General features: G+C 53.5%; 1 protein-coding gene across 1 annotated transcript in view; it reads right to left on the bottom strand.

Moving 5' to 3' along the window:
- The window catches only part of Ltbp2 (latent transforming growth factor beta binding protein 2), a 91,586-nt gene extending 80,189 nt beyond the window's left edge, over positions 1-11,397 (bottom strand). Inside the window, 2 exon segments of the mRNA XM_060387866.1 lie at positions 4,659-4,729; positions 10,628-11,397. Coding sequence (XP_060243849.1) covers positions 4,659-4,729; positions 10,628-11,103 — 547 coding nt within the window. The 5' untranslated portion in view covers positions 11,104-11,397.
- Between the last annotated feature and the right edge of the window lie 4,848 nt (positions 11,398-16,245).

Raw genomic sequence — 16,245 nt, forward strand, 5'->3', positions numbered from 1 at the left:
ACACAGTGTGGAAGCTCTGGACCAAGAAGTCGGGAGCAAATGCACCCCCAGGACTCCATCACCAGGTCCCCTAGGTCACAGGGAGGATTTCTGGGGAAGCTGATAGGGGTTGGACAACAGAAAGGGATTTCCCAGCTTAGCCTGGGAAAGGCACCTCTGCAATGCAGAGGTGCTACGTGCTGGGGGGGAGGGGCAGCCCTTAGAAAATCAAAGCCAAAAACCAAGGCTCTCTGTAAAGAGCCTACGGAGCACAGCAGACCGTGAATGAAACATTTGGCCTAAGTTAACCTCATTTGTTCCTTACGACTCTGGAAGGAGGAATTATCATCAGTCACCGAGCACAGAAGAGGACACGAGACAGACAGTGTGAGCAGCTTGTCCGCAGCCACACACCCACCAAATGGGACTCTAGCACAGGCTCTAGGGGACTGTTCTCCAAACGCCATGTGCCTGACCGTGTGCCAGGCTGTCTGCACGGTTGCTCATTTAGCAGAGAGAATGGGGGTAAGGCCTGGCTCTTGGGAGCCGGAGACTGGATTCATAGGCAGACTGCTGAATCCCTACTCTCTGGTGTAGACAAATATCCAGGTTTATCTGCAAAGGAGGCAAAAGATCAAATCTAGCCTCAAGAGGCATCGTACTAAAACAACAAAATCGGTAACATAGGTCTGGAGAGATGGCTCAGCAGTTAAGGAGTTAAGCTGTTTTTCCAGAGGACCAGGTTTCGACTCCCAGCACCCATAACTATCTTGTACCTCCAGTCCCAGGAGACCCGACACTCTCACACAGAACCTACATGTGGGCAAAACACCAGTGCACATAAAATAAAAACAAATAACTCTTTTATTAAAAGATTTCAAAAAAATGAGTACAGCACATGGCACACTGAGAGTTACAGATTGTATTGTTGTTTATCCACAGGACAAGCTGTCACACACTGTATGGCTGAGACTCAGCCAAAAAGGAAGCTAGTTCCTTACCCAAGGATGGAAACCTGGGGCTCAAACACCATCTCCTTAGATCTGGTGCCAGAATCTAATGCAGCGACTCTTAACCTTGGGTCTTACTGCAAGAGTTGGGGTCTAGAGACTGGCCCCACCTCGGCCACTGCAGGGAATTGCCTCTGGGTCCCCAGAGTGGACTCCCACTCTGCGTCTTCGGGTCTAGATAAGATGGGAAGGGGGCTCCGCAGCCCCTCCCCCAGTTGTGTGGACACTGAGGTAAGCCAGTGTGAGAAAACGGAATAATCTCTCCAAATGGGCAGCTGTAAACAGGACAGCCATCTCACATCCCACTGCCATGCCCCCCTCTCCCGCCCCTCCCCCACCCTACCAGCTTCCTCCACAAACACATAAACACATGAATCATGCAGAAGAGCTGGCAAGGCCACAGAAAAAAAGGGCAGATACCAAGACCAAGGGAGGAAACGATGGCCCAGTTCCAGGCCCCACCAAGGTAGAGAGAGAACTGGGGATACAGCAGCGTGGCAGCCAGAGACAAGAGGAGTTTCCCAGGCGCCAGCGACTTTGGGAGAAGGGAGCAGGCTAGCCAGGGAGGTGCAATAGTGTGTCAGGGTTTAGGATTACTTCCGTGAGAGAAGAGAGGAGCCAGGGATAGGGGCGGTAAAGCCAGGAGTAGCACTTTTGCACATATCAAGTCCTCATATCTGGGGTTCCAAAAGAGGGACTAAGTCTCCACATGGTTTGGGGGCCAAGAATGAAAAGGGGGATGTCATATACTCTTCCTTCTCTGCTCTCATCTCCAGCCTGCCTGGAAGGCACCTATCTGTATGAAATTGCTGGGACAGAATCCAGGACGTTCGCTGGCATGGCATCTCCCTCATCCTGGAGGGCAGCTGAGTAGAGAGGAGAGGGCAAAGAAAAGCCACTGGGGAAGCAGAGAGCCAGCTGTCAGGGTGTGGAGCCGGAGCACTACATTCTACACAGCCTTGGGCCCAGTTATGCAGGGCCAACACCCCAGTGCTCACGTGCTTCTCATTAGGCTCATTAGCAGCAAAACAGCAACAAGCAAACAGCGCAGGGACCAACAGATTACCACACAGCCCTTCGCTGGGCGGCCTGCTTCACGCAGCGTAGGCTGGTCCTCCAGAGAGCTGCCAGCCTACAGCCCGGTCCGAGAGTGAGGGGACAGGTTTTAGGGGGTGGTGCAGCATAACCAGGCTGGACAAAGAAATAATGGGGAGCGTGGGCACCCTCTGAGACGTGAGGGTGCACGCATGCTCGGTCTGAGACAATTTGCACTCATCCAACCTCAAGTTTCCAGTGTTGAAACTACAGTTTGGCAAAGAAGAATACTGGAAAAATCACAAGTGAGTTAGAAGCAGCCTGCAGGCCTGGAGGGCTGAGTGTGGCCGGGCCCAGACCCCTCAGGCCCCAGGGTTTCAAGCCCACCCCTTGTAAGGCTGCCCTCTTCCAGCTAGCCTCAGCAAAGGAGGCTTCCTGCAAAAGGCGGAGCTCTCTGGAACACACCAATATCCTCCCCCAAGCTTGCACCAGAGTTCCCAGGGTCCCGACGGGGTCTCGAAGTGTGGTTCCTGGCCCTGCAGCATCAGCAGCCCCAGGGAGCTTGTAGGAACCGTAGTCCCACGTCTGCCTCAGATCTGCTCATCAGAATGGTCTCTCCAGTGCCGTTCCCTGGAGATTTGTGAGAACATCCAGCCATGAGTCCCTTCTGGTAGAGGATGTGATAGTGGACCCCGAACTCTCCTCCAGAGTGTTCAGCCACAGTTATAGCCATCGAAGATGCTTTTTAAGATGCCGGCATCGTGCCCTAGCCCTTAGCCTCTACCTTGCACGAAGCTCCTGGGTCACCCACTTCCCTGATTTCTCTGCCCAAAAGAGTGGCTTGAAGCCGATTTGATCTCACACTGTCCTCTAGGGAGGTGAGGGACCCTGAGCAAGTCACCACTTCTCCAAAGGGCACTTTTTTCACCTTTGAAAATATGAATGAAGGCGGGGGATGTGGTTCCATTATAGAGCGTCTGTCTAATACAACAGCCCTATGCATAGAGCTCCAGCACTACAAAATGATTAATAACAATAATGAGAAGGAGGAAGAGCAGGAGGAGGAGGAGAAGGAAAAAGAAGAAGACTTAGTTGCACTTACAGTGTACAGTCACTGTACTTGGGAAGGTGAAGCAGGAAGTTCATGAGTTTGAGGCTAGGTAAGGCTACAAAGTGAGATCTTGTCTCAAAGAAAAAGAACGAAAGAAAGGGGGACCCAGATTCCTTCCCAATTTGGTCTCCGGTCACAGAGGACCTGCACTCTCATGGTCCCACTCATCCAGGAGGCCTGAAAAGGATACGTAGGCAAGACCACTGCTGGGTTTTTGTCTGTAGGTCCTTAGAGCTGTATGTACAGATAGCAGAAGGGCCAGGGCTGTGAGGCCTGAGGCAGGATCCTAGGGTTTGATCATTTTTATCCCGTTCCTATCACAATCCGATTACACCTCTGTCTCAAGATGCACTGGGAATGAGAGAAAGGGCTTCCGCCATGCTGGGAACACCAGGCATGCCGCACATCAGTATCTTTAGCTGTGAAACTCAGTACATCCCTGAAGGGAAGAGGTGGCAAGACCAAGACCTCACAGTCAGTCTGGGGTCTGTCAGAGACAGTGGCAGCTACAAAGGGGGGAGGGGGGGAGACAATTGGGCAGGGAGCTGATGTAGACCCAGGAGGAAGCCTGGGGTGCAAAGGAGAAAGGAGTTCCCCATGATCCCCATACCCTGAATCACCTGAGGGCAATGCCAGCCACAGCTTTTGTAGAGAGGCCAGGGGCAAGGCTCAGCGTGTGCAGGGCTCTATCTTGGCCATATCGCCCAGCCAAAGCCTTGGTTTCCGCAAAGGATAAGTAAATATGCTTGGAGAAGCTTGACTGTGAAAATGCCCATGGCGAGCCCGGCCAGGGGTTCATAACACCCAACTCTTAGCTAGTAGCAGCCCCAGGCTGTACTACCATCCCCAACACCCCCGTGCAGAGCACCTCCAGAAGATAGGGTTATGCCGTCACCTGACTAGTTTTCTCTTCCACCAAACGGGAATGTTAAGCACACTTTGTATAAAGTAAGTACTACGTAAGTACTGGCCCTTGACATGATGTGGGTCACGGTTCTCCCACCCTTGGGTAAAGGGCCAGCCTAGAGGCCATGACTCTTCCTGCCCCCATCCTTGGTCTCCACGTAGCTAAGAGGATGCCTTTCCCCCACATTTAAGACACCTTGGCAGGCCTCAGAGTATCCGAGAGAAGGCTCTTCCAGACACAGACTCGGAGCCTTATCTGATCATCCTAGCATCATGCCTGCCTGATAGGCCAGGACGGTGAGCCAGGGGCTGGGGCAGAAGTGGATTCCTACAGCTCACAAGAATGGTGCCCCGGGAGGCATATTCTGCAGACCGAAAACATGGACACCAACACAGTGGACCAGAAGAAGGAAATTCAGGAAGTTTAAAAGACGAACAGGAATCTGCTTGAGAAACAGTTTCCTTTTGGAGGCATCTTTAAACCTCCCTTCCACTGCTCATCGCCTGTCCTCTGGACACTGGCTGCATCCTCAGGAGGAGGCCCAGGGAGAGCTGTCTGCTGCAGTTCCTGGTCTATCTCAAGAGCAAGTGGGGCAGATGGGGCAGGAGGCACTCACGTTTGATACAGTGGTTTGTGCTGTTTGATGTCGTCCAGCCTGGACAGCACTGTCCCCCGCAGACGTTCCTCCTGTGGAGTCACCAGAGCAGTATTAACACAAGGATGCTGGGAGGTGGGGCTGTTCACACGGCCTCCTTCCTGCAGGGCTCGGGGAAGCACTCGAAGGCTAGAAAGACTGTCCCATTCCACAGGGAGGCCACCTGGTCCAGGAACGAACACCACGGCGTGATGAAGAGCAAAGCTGAATCTCGTCCCTCCTGACATCCCCTGCCTACCTCTGGGAAACCTCTCGCCTCCCCATTTGCACAATGAAGGTAATGCCTGCCTCGCTGGGTGACTGATGAAAAGCTGTCTAGTACCCAATACAGAGCAGTCAATACAGGCAGAGCATGGCGGTATCCTGACAGGGGTTCTGGGCCAGCCAAGGCTATGTATCCAGACGTCATCTCAAACAATAAAACGCACACACACACACACACACACACACACACACACACACAGAGGAACAAGGACAAGGTGGTAAGCAAGCACAGAGAGGTTCAGTTGCTTGCCAAAGCCACGTACCCACTGAGTGCCAGAGACAGATTCAAATCTAGGTTGGCAGGCTCGTGGGTATCCCAGTGACAGCACTCCTGCCCAGCATGCTGGGGGCCCTGGGCTTTATCCAGAACCCCGAAAACAAAACAAAACAAAACAAAACAAACCCTAAGTTGGCTGAACTCTAAGCCAGGCTCGAGGTCTATAATGTCTCTCACCAAAAACCGCACACTATTCTCCTTGCCTGCAAAATGCTGACGATTCCAGGGAAGTCATGTATAAATAGAGTCTCACGGATATGTCTGTGTGTGCGCGTGTGTGCGAGGCCTTCCTGTGCCAAGCGGAAGACTAAATAAACAGGACTCTCGGGTCACTGTTCGAGAAAGGCTTCCAGGGTGACGGCCCCCAAGAAGGGGGCGTAGCTAAGCTGCCTCTGCCCAGCAAGCACACTCTTCACCTGGGAAGGCCAAAGAGTGTGGTACGTGGGGGATGCACCTAGACCTGACACCTTCATGAGAACTCAACGTTTGGTCCTGGGGGCACATTCACGCCATGTGTCTAGGCATTGTCCTCAGGTGTCTGGCGAGAGCCATCAGAAGGTTCTCCAACCTAAGCTCTTCACTTGATGACAAGGGAAGCTCCCTAGAAGAAGTTCTCCTTGGGTCAGACCTCTGGGGTCAGAGCAGGAGAGGTTGGCTCTGCCTCTCTGGGCCCAGTCATAAGGAATAGAAATGAAACGGGGTGAGCGGGAGTGGGTGGGAGAGGTAGGGGGGCCAGAGGCTGGAGTGGGTGGCCATTCCTGGGATCCTTGGGGCCAAGATGTCGAGCATCTGGTGCCGCTTAGGAGATTGTTTGACATCTGAGTGGACCCCAAAGCTTGTGCGGTTGTGGGAGTCATACGAAGAATTCAAAATAAATTCCTAAAGCCTGTAAAGGCTGAGGCCCATTCCTGGCCCTTGCTCCCAGCATTGTGGGGCACAGCCTCCCAGGAAGCTTACAGAACGGCCTGCCGGCCAAGAGCTCTCTCTTGCTGGCCACCAACTCCAGCACCATCCTGATTGCATAAAGTTCTCCTTCCAGTCAAGGCCCAAGTCACCAGGCCCCAGGGAGAGAGCTGCCCACTCCCACCGCCACCCCCACCCCCAGGTCCAGGGCTTTCCAGCATGTACCCAGTCAGAAGGGAAAAACAGTCCAGTCATTTGGAAGTCTCTACTCCTTGTGGTAGTGACAAGGCCTCTGAGGCTTGGAAGGTCTTTGAGAGAAAACAGGCTGCACGCCCGGGCAGTTTTCTGAGAAACAGCGCCTGTGGGAACTGAGCATAGACCAAGAAGCCTACTTGGCTTGGAATTCATAAGCATAAATCCTGCCCCAAGAGACTCCCCCCAAGCTACCCATCACCCCAGCCAGGCCTACCTTGCCTGCTTATTGAGGAGTCTTAAGGGATGTCCCGTGCTTAGAGCAGAGACTGGCCAGGGTCAAAGGCTGCCAGCAGAAGGGACAGGATGGTGCTGGAAGGGCACTTAAAAGAGACTCGGATACCAGTGGACATCTCTGAGGATATTGCAGGCCCAGCCAGGAGAGCGACTGGAGGTCACTGCATCTGTCTCATGTTTGCTGTGAGAAACCTGCATAATCCCAGACTTCCATATCAGATATTATCTTTTGTGTGTGTGTGTGTGTGTGTGTGTGTGTGTGTGTAAAGCCCCTCCAACCAGTGTCCAGCCTCCCTCAAACTCATTTGTCATCATTTAGTAGTGGTGGCTCATGTCCCTGGGGTCTACCTCTCCACTGGGTATCTTGAAGGTTCTTCCCTTCTCCTCTTTGCCTCTGTAGGCCAACACAGTGCCTAACACAGGGTATACATTAAATACTCCTTTTATTCACCCAATCCAGGGCTTCTATGGAAGTGGGCTGAGGGTAGGAAAGGAGGTGTTGGGTTTACATGGCTAGCAAACTCAGCAGATTGACTCACATGGCAAGGAAGTGATTCCCTGTTCCGTGATTTTCCTAACCTACTTAGGCTAGCAAGCAGGTCTCCATCCGAGGCTAGGTCTTCATGCTGGGTCCTGCCCCTGAGCACAGCCAGTCCGCTTCTCCGTAGAGAGCACAGGCCACAAGGTTCAGCTTCCTGACCTGAACTGAAAACTTTTTTTTTTAATTTCAAATTTTCCTACATTTCTTCATTTCCTTTCTCCTTTTTGACAAATAGTACTACTTTTAACTTGCAATAATGATACAAAGTTTCCTTTTAATTACGGACTTATTTATGCAGAAAAAATGAGTCAGGCTCTGTATGTGATGATAAAAAAAAAATGTTAACTCATCTAAACAGCCAGAAACAGAAGGATGGATAAATAAACTGTGGTATATTTAGATGAAGGAACAATATACAACAGTCAAAATGATTAAACTTGAGCTGTATATTATCACAGTTAAATCTCAAATGCCTCATAAGGAAGGAAAGACATTGGAGAGGAATACAATACCCTAAAATACCCTTGAAATATGCAAGGCAATATTGGGTGCTCTGTGGCAATAGTATGAAACACCCTGGAAGTGTTTAAAGCCAAAGCAGTGGTTAGCTGGGGAAAGAGGGAGGCAAATTTGTAGAAGACATTTCAACTCTAGTCTTATTGCAACTTGATATGCCGTGTTTGGTTTTTATCCCCGGGAGGCCTGCCCTTTTCTGAAGGGAAAGGAGACAAGGTGGATCTGGTGGGGGGAACCAGAAGGGGAAGAGGGAGGGGAAACTGAGGCTGGGATGTAATATATGAGAGAAGTAAAAAAAAAAAAAAAGAAAAAAAATATAAATATAAAAGAGAAAAAAAAACCCGAAAGTAAATGAAATTGTGAGCTCTGTTATTTCCAGTGCCTTCAATATTCATGTAAAATTCTGTAATTGATTTCAAAAGTTATAACATGCAATCCCATCACTTTAATAATGTGTTGATAAAGGAAAAAAAAAAAGCTGGCAAGGTGGCTCATTGGGTGAAAGCACTTGTCGCCAAGCTTACAGCCTGAGTTCAATCCCTGGGACCCACTTGGTGGAAGGAGAGAAAATAAGAGAATACGAGGGAAATATAAAGACGGGCGGTTATGGGGCAGCTTCCAGAAACACTGAGTGCTGGGATCAGTGGCTTAGTAAGTCCCCGTGGGCGGTTCTGTAGCCACACTGCTCAATACTACACCTCAGCACTTAGCACAGTGCCTGGCACATATTTTCCTTAAATTACCAGTACATCAACAATTCCGTAAGGACAGGACAGGGTTTATCTGTATTTTATTTTATTTTATTATTGTATTTTATTGGTCTTGGTTTTGGTTCTGGTTTTGGGTTTCTCTTTCCCTGGCTGTCCTAGAACTCACTCTGTAGACCAGGCTGGCTTCAAATTCAGAAATCCGCCTGCCTCTGCCTCCAGAGTGCTGAGATTAAAGGCGTGCACTACCACCACCTGGGAGTTCACATATTTTACCCGACGCTATACCCCCAGGGTCTGGAATAGTGCATATTGAAGGAGTTGGGAAAAAAAAAAAAAAAAAGCCATGAGAAACAGTGCAGTTCTATATTCCACCAGCAGATGGCACTTGGTCCCTAGCTCTAACCTGCACCCCGTGGCCAGAATGGATGTGGATTGAGGATGTTAAAAAATAATTTTGTCCCTGGGCCCCTCCCCAGGGGGATGAACGGGCTGCCAGAGGAACTCCATATCTGCCAAAGCTGACTGAGGAGCCAGCTTCAGCATGGGAACGCATCTGTGTATGTAGCAGGTGCCCGTGGGCGGCACCCAGCCCACAGCTACCCACCTGGGTGTTCCTGCCAGCTTGGTCCTGGTGACAAAGCTTTGCTCCACTTTATGATTCTGTTTTATGTTATTTCGTTTTTTTTTTTTTTTTGTTTTCTTGAGACGGGGTTTCTCTGTTTAACAGAGCCCTGGCTGTCCTGGACTTGCTTTGTAGGCCAGGCTGGCCTCGAACTCTGCCTTCCTGAGTACTGGGATCAAAGGCTTACACCACCACGACCAGATCACTTTATGATTTCTAATAGTATCTTACAACACCCACACACACACCTGAAGTATAATCCCGGCCCATGACAGCCTAAACTTCATCTTCCTCAGCCCCTGGCTCCCCCACACTGGGGCTTCATTCTCACCCCTGGGCACACCCAAAAAGCCCTTGTTCTGAGGCAGTGTTAAGCCTGCGTGACAGCCGCGTCTCCAGGCGCCGCCCTGGCCATCTCCACTGCAGGACTGCTCCTCTGCACGTTCACCAGGCCTCCTCCTTGACTTTAATAACTGACTAGTCCTCCCAGCAGGATGGACGCTGGGTCCTGTGGGTCCCCGCCCCTCTCCCATGTTCAGCACATGGAATCATGCAGTAGCCTGATTCCAGGGAATCAGGGAAGGGGGGAAGGCTGAAACAGGGCAGGTGTCGGTCAGCTCTCCTTGAGGGGTCCCATGCGGGAGCCGAGCCGCTGGGCAGCAGGCGGATCTGTGACCTTCAGACTCTCGGCTCGGCCCCGCGAAAGGGCGGCGGGGAGCCCATTTAGACTCAGGGAAAACCAGCTAGGTGCAGGCGCTGATCTGAGGTGAACACTGCAGGCGAGAAGAGAGTGCAAAGGCCGGGAGGCAGAAGATCCTCCACGGCGGAAGTAGGGGTGCTGCTCCCCGGGACTTATACCAACAGGTAAACCACGCTCAGGGCAAGGGCTGCCAAAGCCTCCTCCTGGACCAGCGTCCAGCGCTGCCAGGCTGCCGTGCGCTCGCTCCAGAGACACCTGAATCCTCAGGCATACCTAGCGGCCACTGTGACTGGGCAAGGAGTTACTGGGCAGGGGAGGGGGCCTCCTTCAGCGGTAACAGAGCCCAGGGCCAGCAGCGGGCCTCACGGTATGCACAAACAGCGCCGACTTAAACTCACTGGGCACACACAGACCCGGTCCCTCACGCAGCAGCCTTCTCTGCTCGTCCTGGCAGACCTGAGCCCCGACCACACACTTGTCTCGGCGCGCCGGCCCCTTCCTGGAGATGCTTCTGTCTTCACGCCCTGGTGTCCTCACTCCCCCGCCCCCCGCCTGCACCTACTACCCCCCCCCCCCAGTTTAACCTTCCCTGGGCCTCAAGGGGCCCCGAGCGCCCACCCAGCCAGTGCAAGAGCTGGTTAGCCCAGCACCCTAGAAACGCACAAGAACTTAACGTCGGAGTTCCGGGTGAGCTGGGGAAAGGGTAGTGGATATATTAACCCTCCCACCCCCCCAAAAAAAATAAAATAAACAAAAACTTTTGAAATCTGGTCCCAAGCTCCGGCTTCGGAACCCTAGAGCGCTTTCTCTATGGTACCGAGGACAGGGGGGTCGTGCCACCGAAGGCACGGTCGTCTGGGGTGCAGGAACCCCTCGCCCTGGCCACCATCCCGTCTCCAGTGGCTCACCCGGTGAGTCGCCCTTGCCGCGCGGCCGAGGGTCGCTGAGGGGTCGCCAGGCGCACGACGGAAGGCGCGGCCCGGGCTGCCGGCTGCTGCTGGCCGCGGGCGCTGCTTCTCCGAGCCTGGACAGGTGGCGGGACTCGACGCGGCTGCTGGGCACGGGACGGCCTCCTGGCCTCGGCCTCGGCGGGCCTCCCGGGGCCCTCCTGGCTCGGCTGGTTCCACCCCGAGAGCGACGAGCCGGGCAGCGGCGCGTCGGGCTCCCTGAACAGGCTGTACACCTTGGCAGCCGCCGCCGCGGGGTGGCTGCCCACGGGGCGCCACAACCGGTTCGGATCCCGGCTAGCTGGTTCGTACCTCCCGACGGAATCCCTCTGGGCGCGACTTGTCCCCACCAAGAGAGCCAGGGCGAGCGGCAGGAGGCCCCTCCAGCGCACCCGTAGGACGCGCCCGGGGCAGCGGGCGGTGGTCGGCGCCCTCATGGCGCCAGAGTGGCTGCGGAGCTGTGGGTACCGGAGACCTCGCGGGGAGATGCTCTGCACCGTTCGCTCCAGCCACCCGCCTGGAGGCTCGCCCCTTCCCGTCTAGGGGACCTCCGAAGCAGCCGTCTGGGGGTGGGGGGATTCCCGGGCAAGGACTGTAGGGCGTGAGCTGCCCGGGCTGCACCCCGAGCCCGGGTCCGCGGCACCTTCGCGCCCGCCCCGCGGCCGTCTGAAGGGGAACCGGAGGGTTTTATTTTTGGAAACCGCCCCCTGCTTCTTCGCCTCTTTTATCCACGCCATGCCCCCTCCTTGGAGGGACAGCTCGGCCCCCTTATTACGGGAGACAGGAATTCCAGCAACACCCACTTTGGCACCGAGAAGCGAGCGGGCGGCGAGGGGATTAACCCGTGAGGAGCTGCGGGCGACGTGGGGGCAGACCCGGGGACTGGAAGGACAGACGGCGTCTGCCTGGACCAGGGCACCCGAGGTGCCTTTCTCCTGCCCCGAGCAGGCGCGAATGTTCCACCCGTCCTGGATGCATTTCCTGCTCCGGACCTCACGGGGCTGCTGCTCAGGTCCGAAGGAGGTCGGGGAAGGTACCCAGACCCAGACTAACCGGGACAGAGCCCGAGGCGTGCGCGCCGGGTCTCGTCGCTTCATCCCCTGGCCGCTGGGGGCGCAAGGCGAGACTGCAGGTGTCCCTGGGGCAGCTCCCCAGGAGCCGGGCGCCTGCGCGGAAGGGCCCCCGGGGGGCGTGCGCCCCCTGGTGGAGCGGGACTCGCCCTTGGCACCCGTGTCCTGCAGTGACACGTACTGCCAGCCGCCTTTACTCCTAGATCTTAATCGGCTTCCGGTGGCATCAGGGCTTCGCCTGGGCCTGTGGGGACCATGGCTGCCTCTGGAAGACGTGTTTCCTCTTCCCAAAAGGTAGACCTAGAGCCTCTTGAATAAGGTGACTAAAGGAGGGCATTGCCAAAGAGGGAGATAAAAGCCAGCCCTGAGACTGGCCCCGTGGCTCAATGGGTAGCGCACTGGACTTCTATATTCTCTAATAAAATTCAGAATTCCAAAAATAAATAAATAAATAAACACACACACACACACACACACACACACACACACACACACACATTTCAGGCCCGTGGCTTCTGGTCTACACTCCACTGCCTGGACTCCTTCTTGAAGGATTTCCCAGGAAGACTGCACGAGCTTCTCTGGTTGGCCCCTGTTGGGCTGGGTTTGCACATCTTCTATTGAAGAGTTCAGGGATGTCCTCTCAACACTGCTGTGGTTCTCCCCCAAGTTCCCGGCCGCAAAGCCTAAAGGCCTGAGCAAGTACAGTTTTCCTGGAAGGGTGTTCACAGCCTCCTTCCTCCTGGGGAGACAGAATGTAAGAGCGGGTAAAGGGCACCACTTACGACTCCCCCTAATAGCCTCTCCCCTCCCAGAAACCTACCTTGCACCTAACTGGAAAAGAAGGACTCAGTACTTGACATTGGCCTACGAAATCCTGTGTGCAGCTCGCTCTCTGGCCGACCCGAGTTTCCTCTTGCTCTGTATTCATTACAGAGCACCCGCACTGGCCATCTCCACTCTGCACACACACTGCACACTGTGAGCACCCAACGCTTTCCTCCCCACCTGGAGTGTTCATTTCTTCCCCTCACGCAAACATCACCCCACACCATCACCCAGGAGTGGCTGCTTTATTTTCATGGCTTTAGTAAGTTTTCCTTTCCTACTTTTTTTCTCTTTTTGCCCTTTTCTTTCCTTTCTTCCCCCGCCCCCACCAACCCCCGAAACAGGGTTTCTCTGTGTAGCCCTGGCTGTCCTAAAACTCACTCTATAGACCAGGTTGGCCTTCACCTGGGAGATTTGCCTGCCCTCTGAGTGCTGGGATTAAAGATACATGCTGCCACCACCCAGCTCTTCCCTACTCTTTTAAAAATTACTTTCGACTAGGTGTAGGCTTGTCTCCATGTCGGCATGTGCACGTGAGTGCGGAGGTCCTTGGAGGCCAGCCATAAGGGATCCCTGGAGCTGGAGTTAGAGATGCTGTGAGCCAATCTAACCCTTTTTCTCTCCCCCCTATTTCCCCACCAAGAAGCTATAGGCCTTATAGTGGGGAGAATGGGGTGGGGGTCTATTCTTCAGATTCTCCTTCTACCCTGTAGTTCTGATAAGTCAAGTTTCCACAGAAAGTGTCAGAGAAGGAGAAACAGGATCTTACTTACTTATTTAAACATTACTTTCATGGGGGCTGGAGAGATGGCTCAGGGGTTAAGAGCACTGGCTACTCTTCTAGAGGTCTTGAGTTCAATTCTCAGCAACCACATGGTGGCCCACAACCATCCATAATGAGATCCTCTGTCCTCTTCTGGTATGTAGGCAGAATACTGTACAAATAATAAATAAATAAATAAATCTCTTAAAAATTACTTTCAATTATGTGTAGGTGTGTGTACATGGCGGCACGTGCACATGAGTGCAGGGGCCCTTGAAAGCTAGCGGTATAGGATCCCTGGAGCCGGAGATGCAGGTGGTTGTGAGCCAACCTGACGTAGTTCTGGGGACTGACGCTCCCAGGCGCCCAAGCACTGGTCAGCTCTTTCATACACATGTGTGTGGTCTTTGGGGGAGGGGCTTCCACCCTGCACTGTCATAGCAAAGTATTCACTGGCCAACCTCTTGAAGATCCTGCATCCTTTGACGCAAGAGACAACCCAGCCCACCAAGCAGCGGTAAGGTGGCCACTTACTTCCCTAAGTGTAGCTCACTCACGCTAGCCAAGTGTCACAGCCACAAGTCTCCATTCAGGGACGGCAGGTGACTCCCTTCATATCTTTACTTGCTCAGTTCCTAAAGATGCACGTTGGGATTTCCTAAGTCCTTCCTTGCTATGCTTTGGCAGGGGAGGTGGGGAGTGAGGGGAGATCTGTAGCTGCCAGCAAGTGCCCAGGCACCAGAGGAAGGACAACTGGGGGAAGTCATAGCCTTCTCCTCTCTGGCAGATGATGGCCTCCTTCACTCAGCAGTCACTGGGAGTGTCCTCAGGGAAAGCTCAGCTCTGTCTCTGGGACCAGTGTGCCCCCTCCCCAGTGAGGAGCTGCATTTTCTTCACCTGTGGGCAAGAACCAAGGCAGTTTGTAAAAACCTGTTCTATTTAAGATGCCTGAATGACATTCTAGGCTCTGCCACACACACAGCGGACATTCTGTGTGTGTGTGTGTGTGTGTGTGTAAATCTGGTGAGTTATACTCTAAAAATACACCCAGATGATGGCTTGGGGATGGGTGACAGAACTGCCCCACCAGAGGGGACTGGTATCACTAAGCCCATTGGAAAAGGGAAAAACTTGAACCCTGGGTGACAGCTCCTGGTCCAAATGCTCATGGGGATGAATGGCCCCTCCATTCCCAGAATGCTCAGTTCTCTCCCTTCACAGTGATGAAGCAAGCCCGAGCCTGTGCTCCTCCTTCTACCTGCCCAGCGCCTTCAGGGGCCCTCCTCTCCATCCCCCGATGCTCACCTCACATCCCCAAGAGCTTCTCAAGGCCAGAAACCTTGGCGTCATCTTGTCCCTGAGCTATTTTTTCCTCCTGTGTGTCCAAGTCATTATTACCGCTCCGTCTCCCCGGCCTGCATTTCTGGAAGTCTGCCGCCCATTCAGCCTCTCACTATTTGCCTCAGCCAAAAGCCTCAGCAGACAGGCTTCCCTCACCACCCAGCACCCCTCCCACTCCTCAGTGAGTACAAGTGGTCCTTGGAAATCCCCACCCTGTTCTCCTGGGCCTAAAGCTTGGCCTCTGCTGCCCATCTGAACACCATCCTCCTGTCTCACCTCCTTTGTCCTCCTCATGCCCACCTCCCCCTCACCCCCATAACTGTTGGGACCTCATGGCACGGCTTTTCAAAATTCTTTCTCCCATTAACACTCGAGTTCTGGTAGAGCTTTAACTTCATCTGGCTGCTTTAACCTGCCACGATTTATGGCCCTGAGCATGGGCCAGGCACTGTGTTAATCGTGCCGTGCAAATGACCCACATACCCAACTGACGGGGCACTGTTTCTCGACCTGTGGGTCTCAACACCGCCCCCCCCCCGCCCCAAACACCATCGGAAAATACAGATATTTACATTACAATTCATAACAGTAGCAAAATTACATTCATGAAGTAGCAATGAAACTGGTTTCATAGTTGGGGGTTGCCACATGTAAGGAACTGTGTTAAAAGGCATTAGGGAAGGACCGGGAAGGACTGCTCTAGGGCGTCATGGTCTCCATAACCACAAAGAAGGACACTGAGGTTGGGAGAAGCTCCTGGCTTCCCCAAGACCACGCAACTCGTCGATAGATAACAGAGACGAGATTCAAACCTAGCTCACCTAAGCCCACGCTTTTAAGACCACAGCACCCTGCCTCCATCTAGAGCTCCCATCACAACTAAGGGGGACCTGCCCAACTACCCCGACTGTTGTGACCACTAAAGGATCTCTAGGGCACAGTCTCAGATGCCTCCCTCATGCCTGCCAGCTCACGATTTAATTCCCTGGAGAATTAGAACAATCAGGGCAGTCTGCTCCCCTAAACCCTGTCTGTCCGCGGTGGACAATGGGTTAACGGTTCTCAGAATGGCTCCTGACTCACCGTGTGTCATCTCCCTGTCACTGATGAGGCAGGAGAATGCTGTTACCCATCTGTGGAGCCTGGGGAGGGAAGGCCTCTCTGGAAAGCCCGGAAGAGTTCGTTCGAAGGGATCAATATATTGGTCAGGACACTTCCTCACCAAGGGGGTGGGAGTCTGCTGGACAAATGGGGCAACCTAATTGCTTTCCCATGTCTCGATGGAATGGTGCTGGCAGCCAGAGAGCTACCAGAACCTGAACTAATTTGGTAAATAAGGACCAAAAACAAGGACTGAATTTCTGCTTCCTTTGCTGAGACCCAGACTCCCCACAGAATTCCAAAGATTTTTCTTCCTTGGAAGTCACTGGACCTCCAGCCCTAAATTCCTCTCCCCAGGAGAGCTTGTTCCCCTGCTCAGAACAAATAACATATTTCCTGGTTAATTGGAAGTCAGGATGGCTTGAAGAAGGGTGATTGGGCCCCCAGTCTTCCAGAGTGGTCAGCGCTTGGGCCCA

The sequence above is a fragment of the Meriones unguiculatus genome, chromosome 7 (genome assembly GCF_030254825.1).
Source record: "Meriones unguiculatus strain TT.TT164.6M chromosome 7, Bangor_MerUng_6.1, whole genome shotgun sequence".
In the NCBI taxonomy this organism is placed as follows: Eukaryota; Metazoa; Chordata; class Mammalia; order Rodentia; family Muridae; genus Meriones; species Meriones unguiculatus.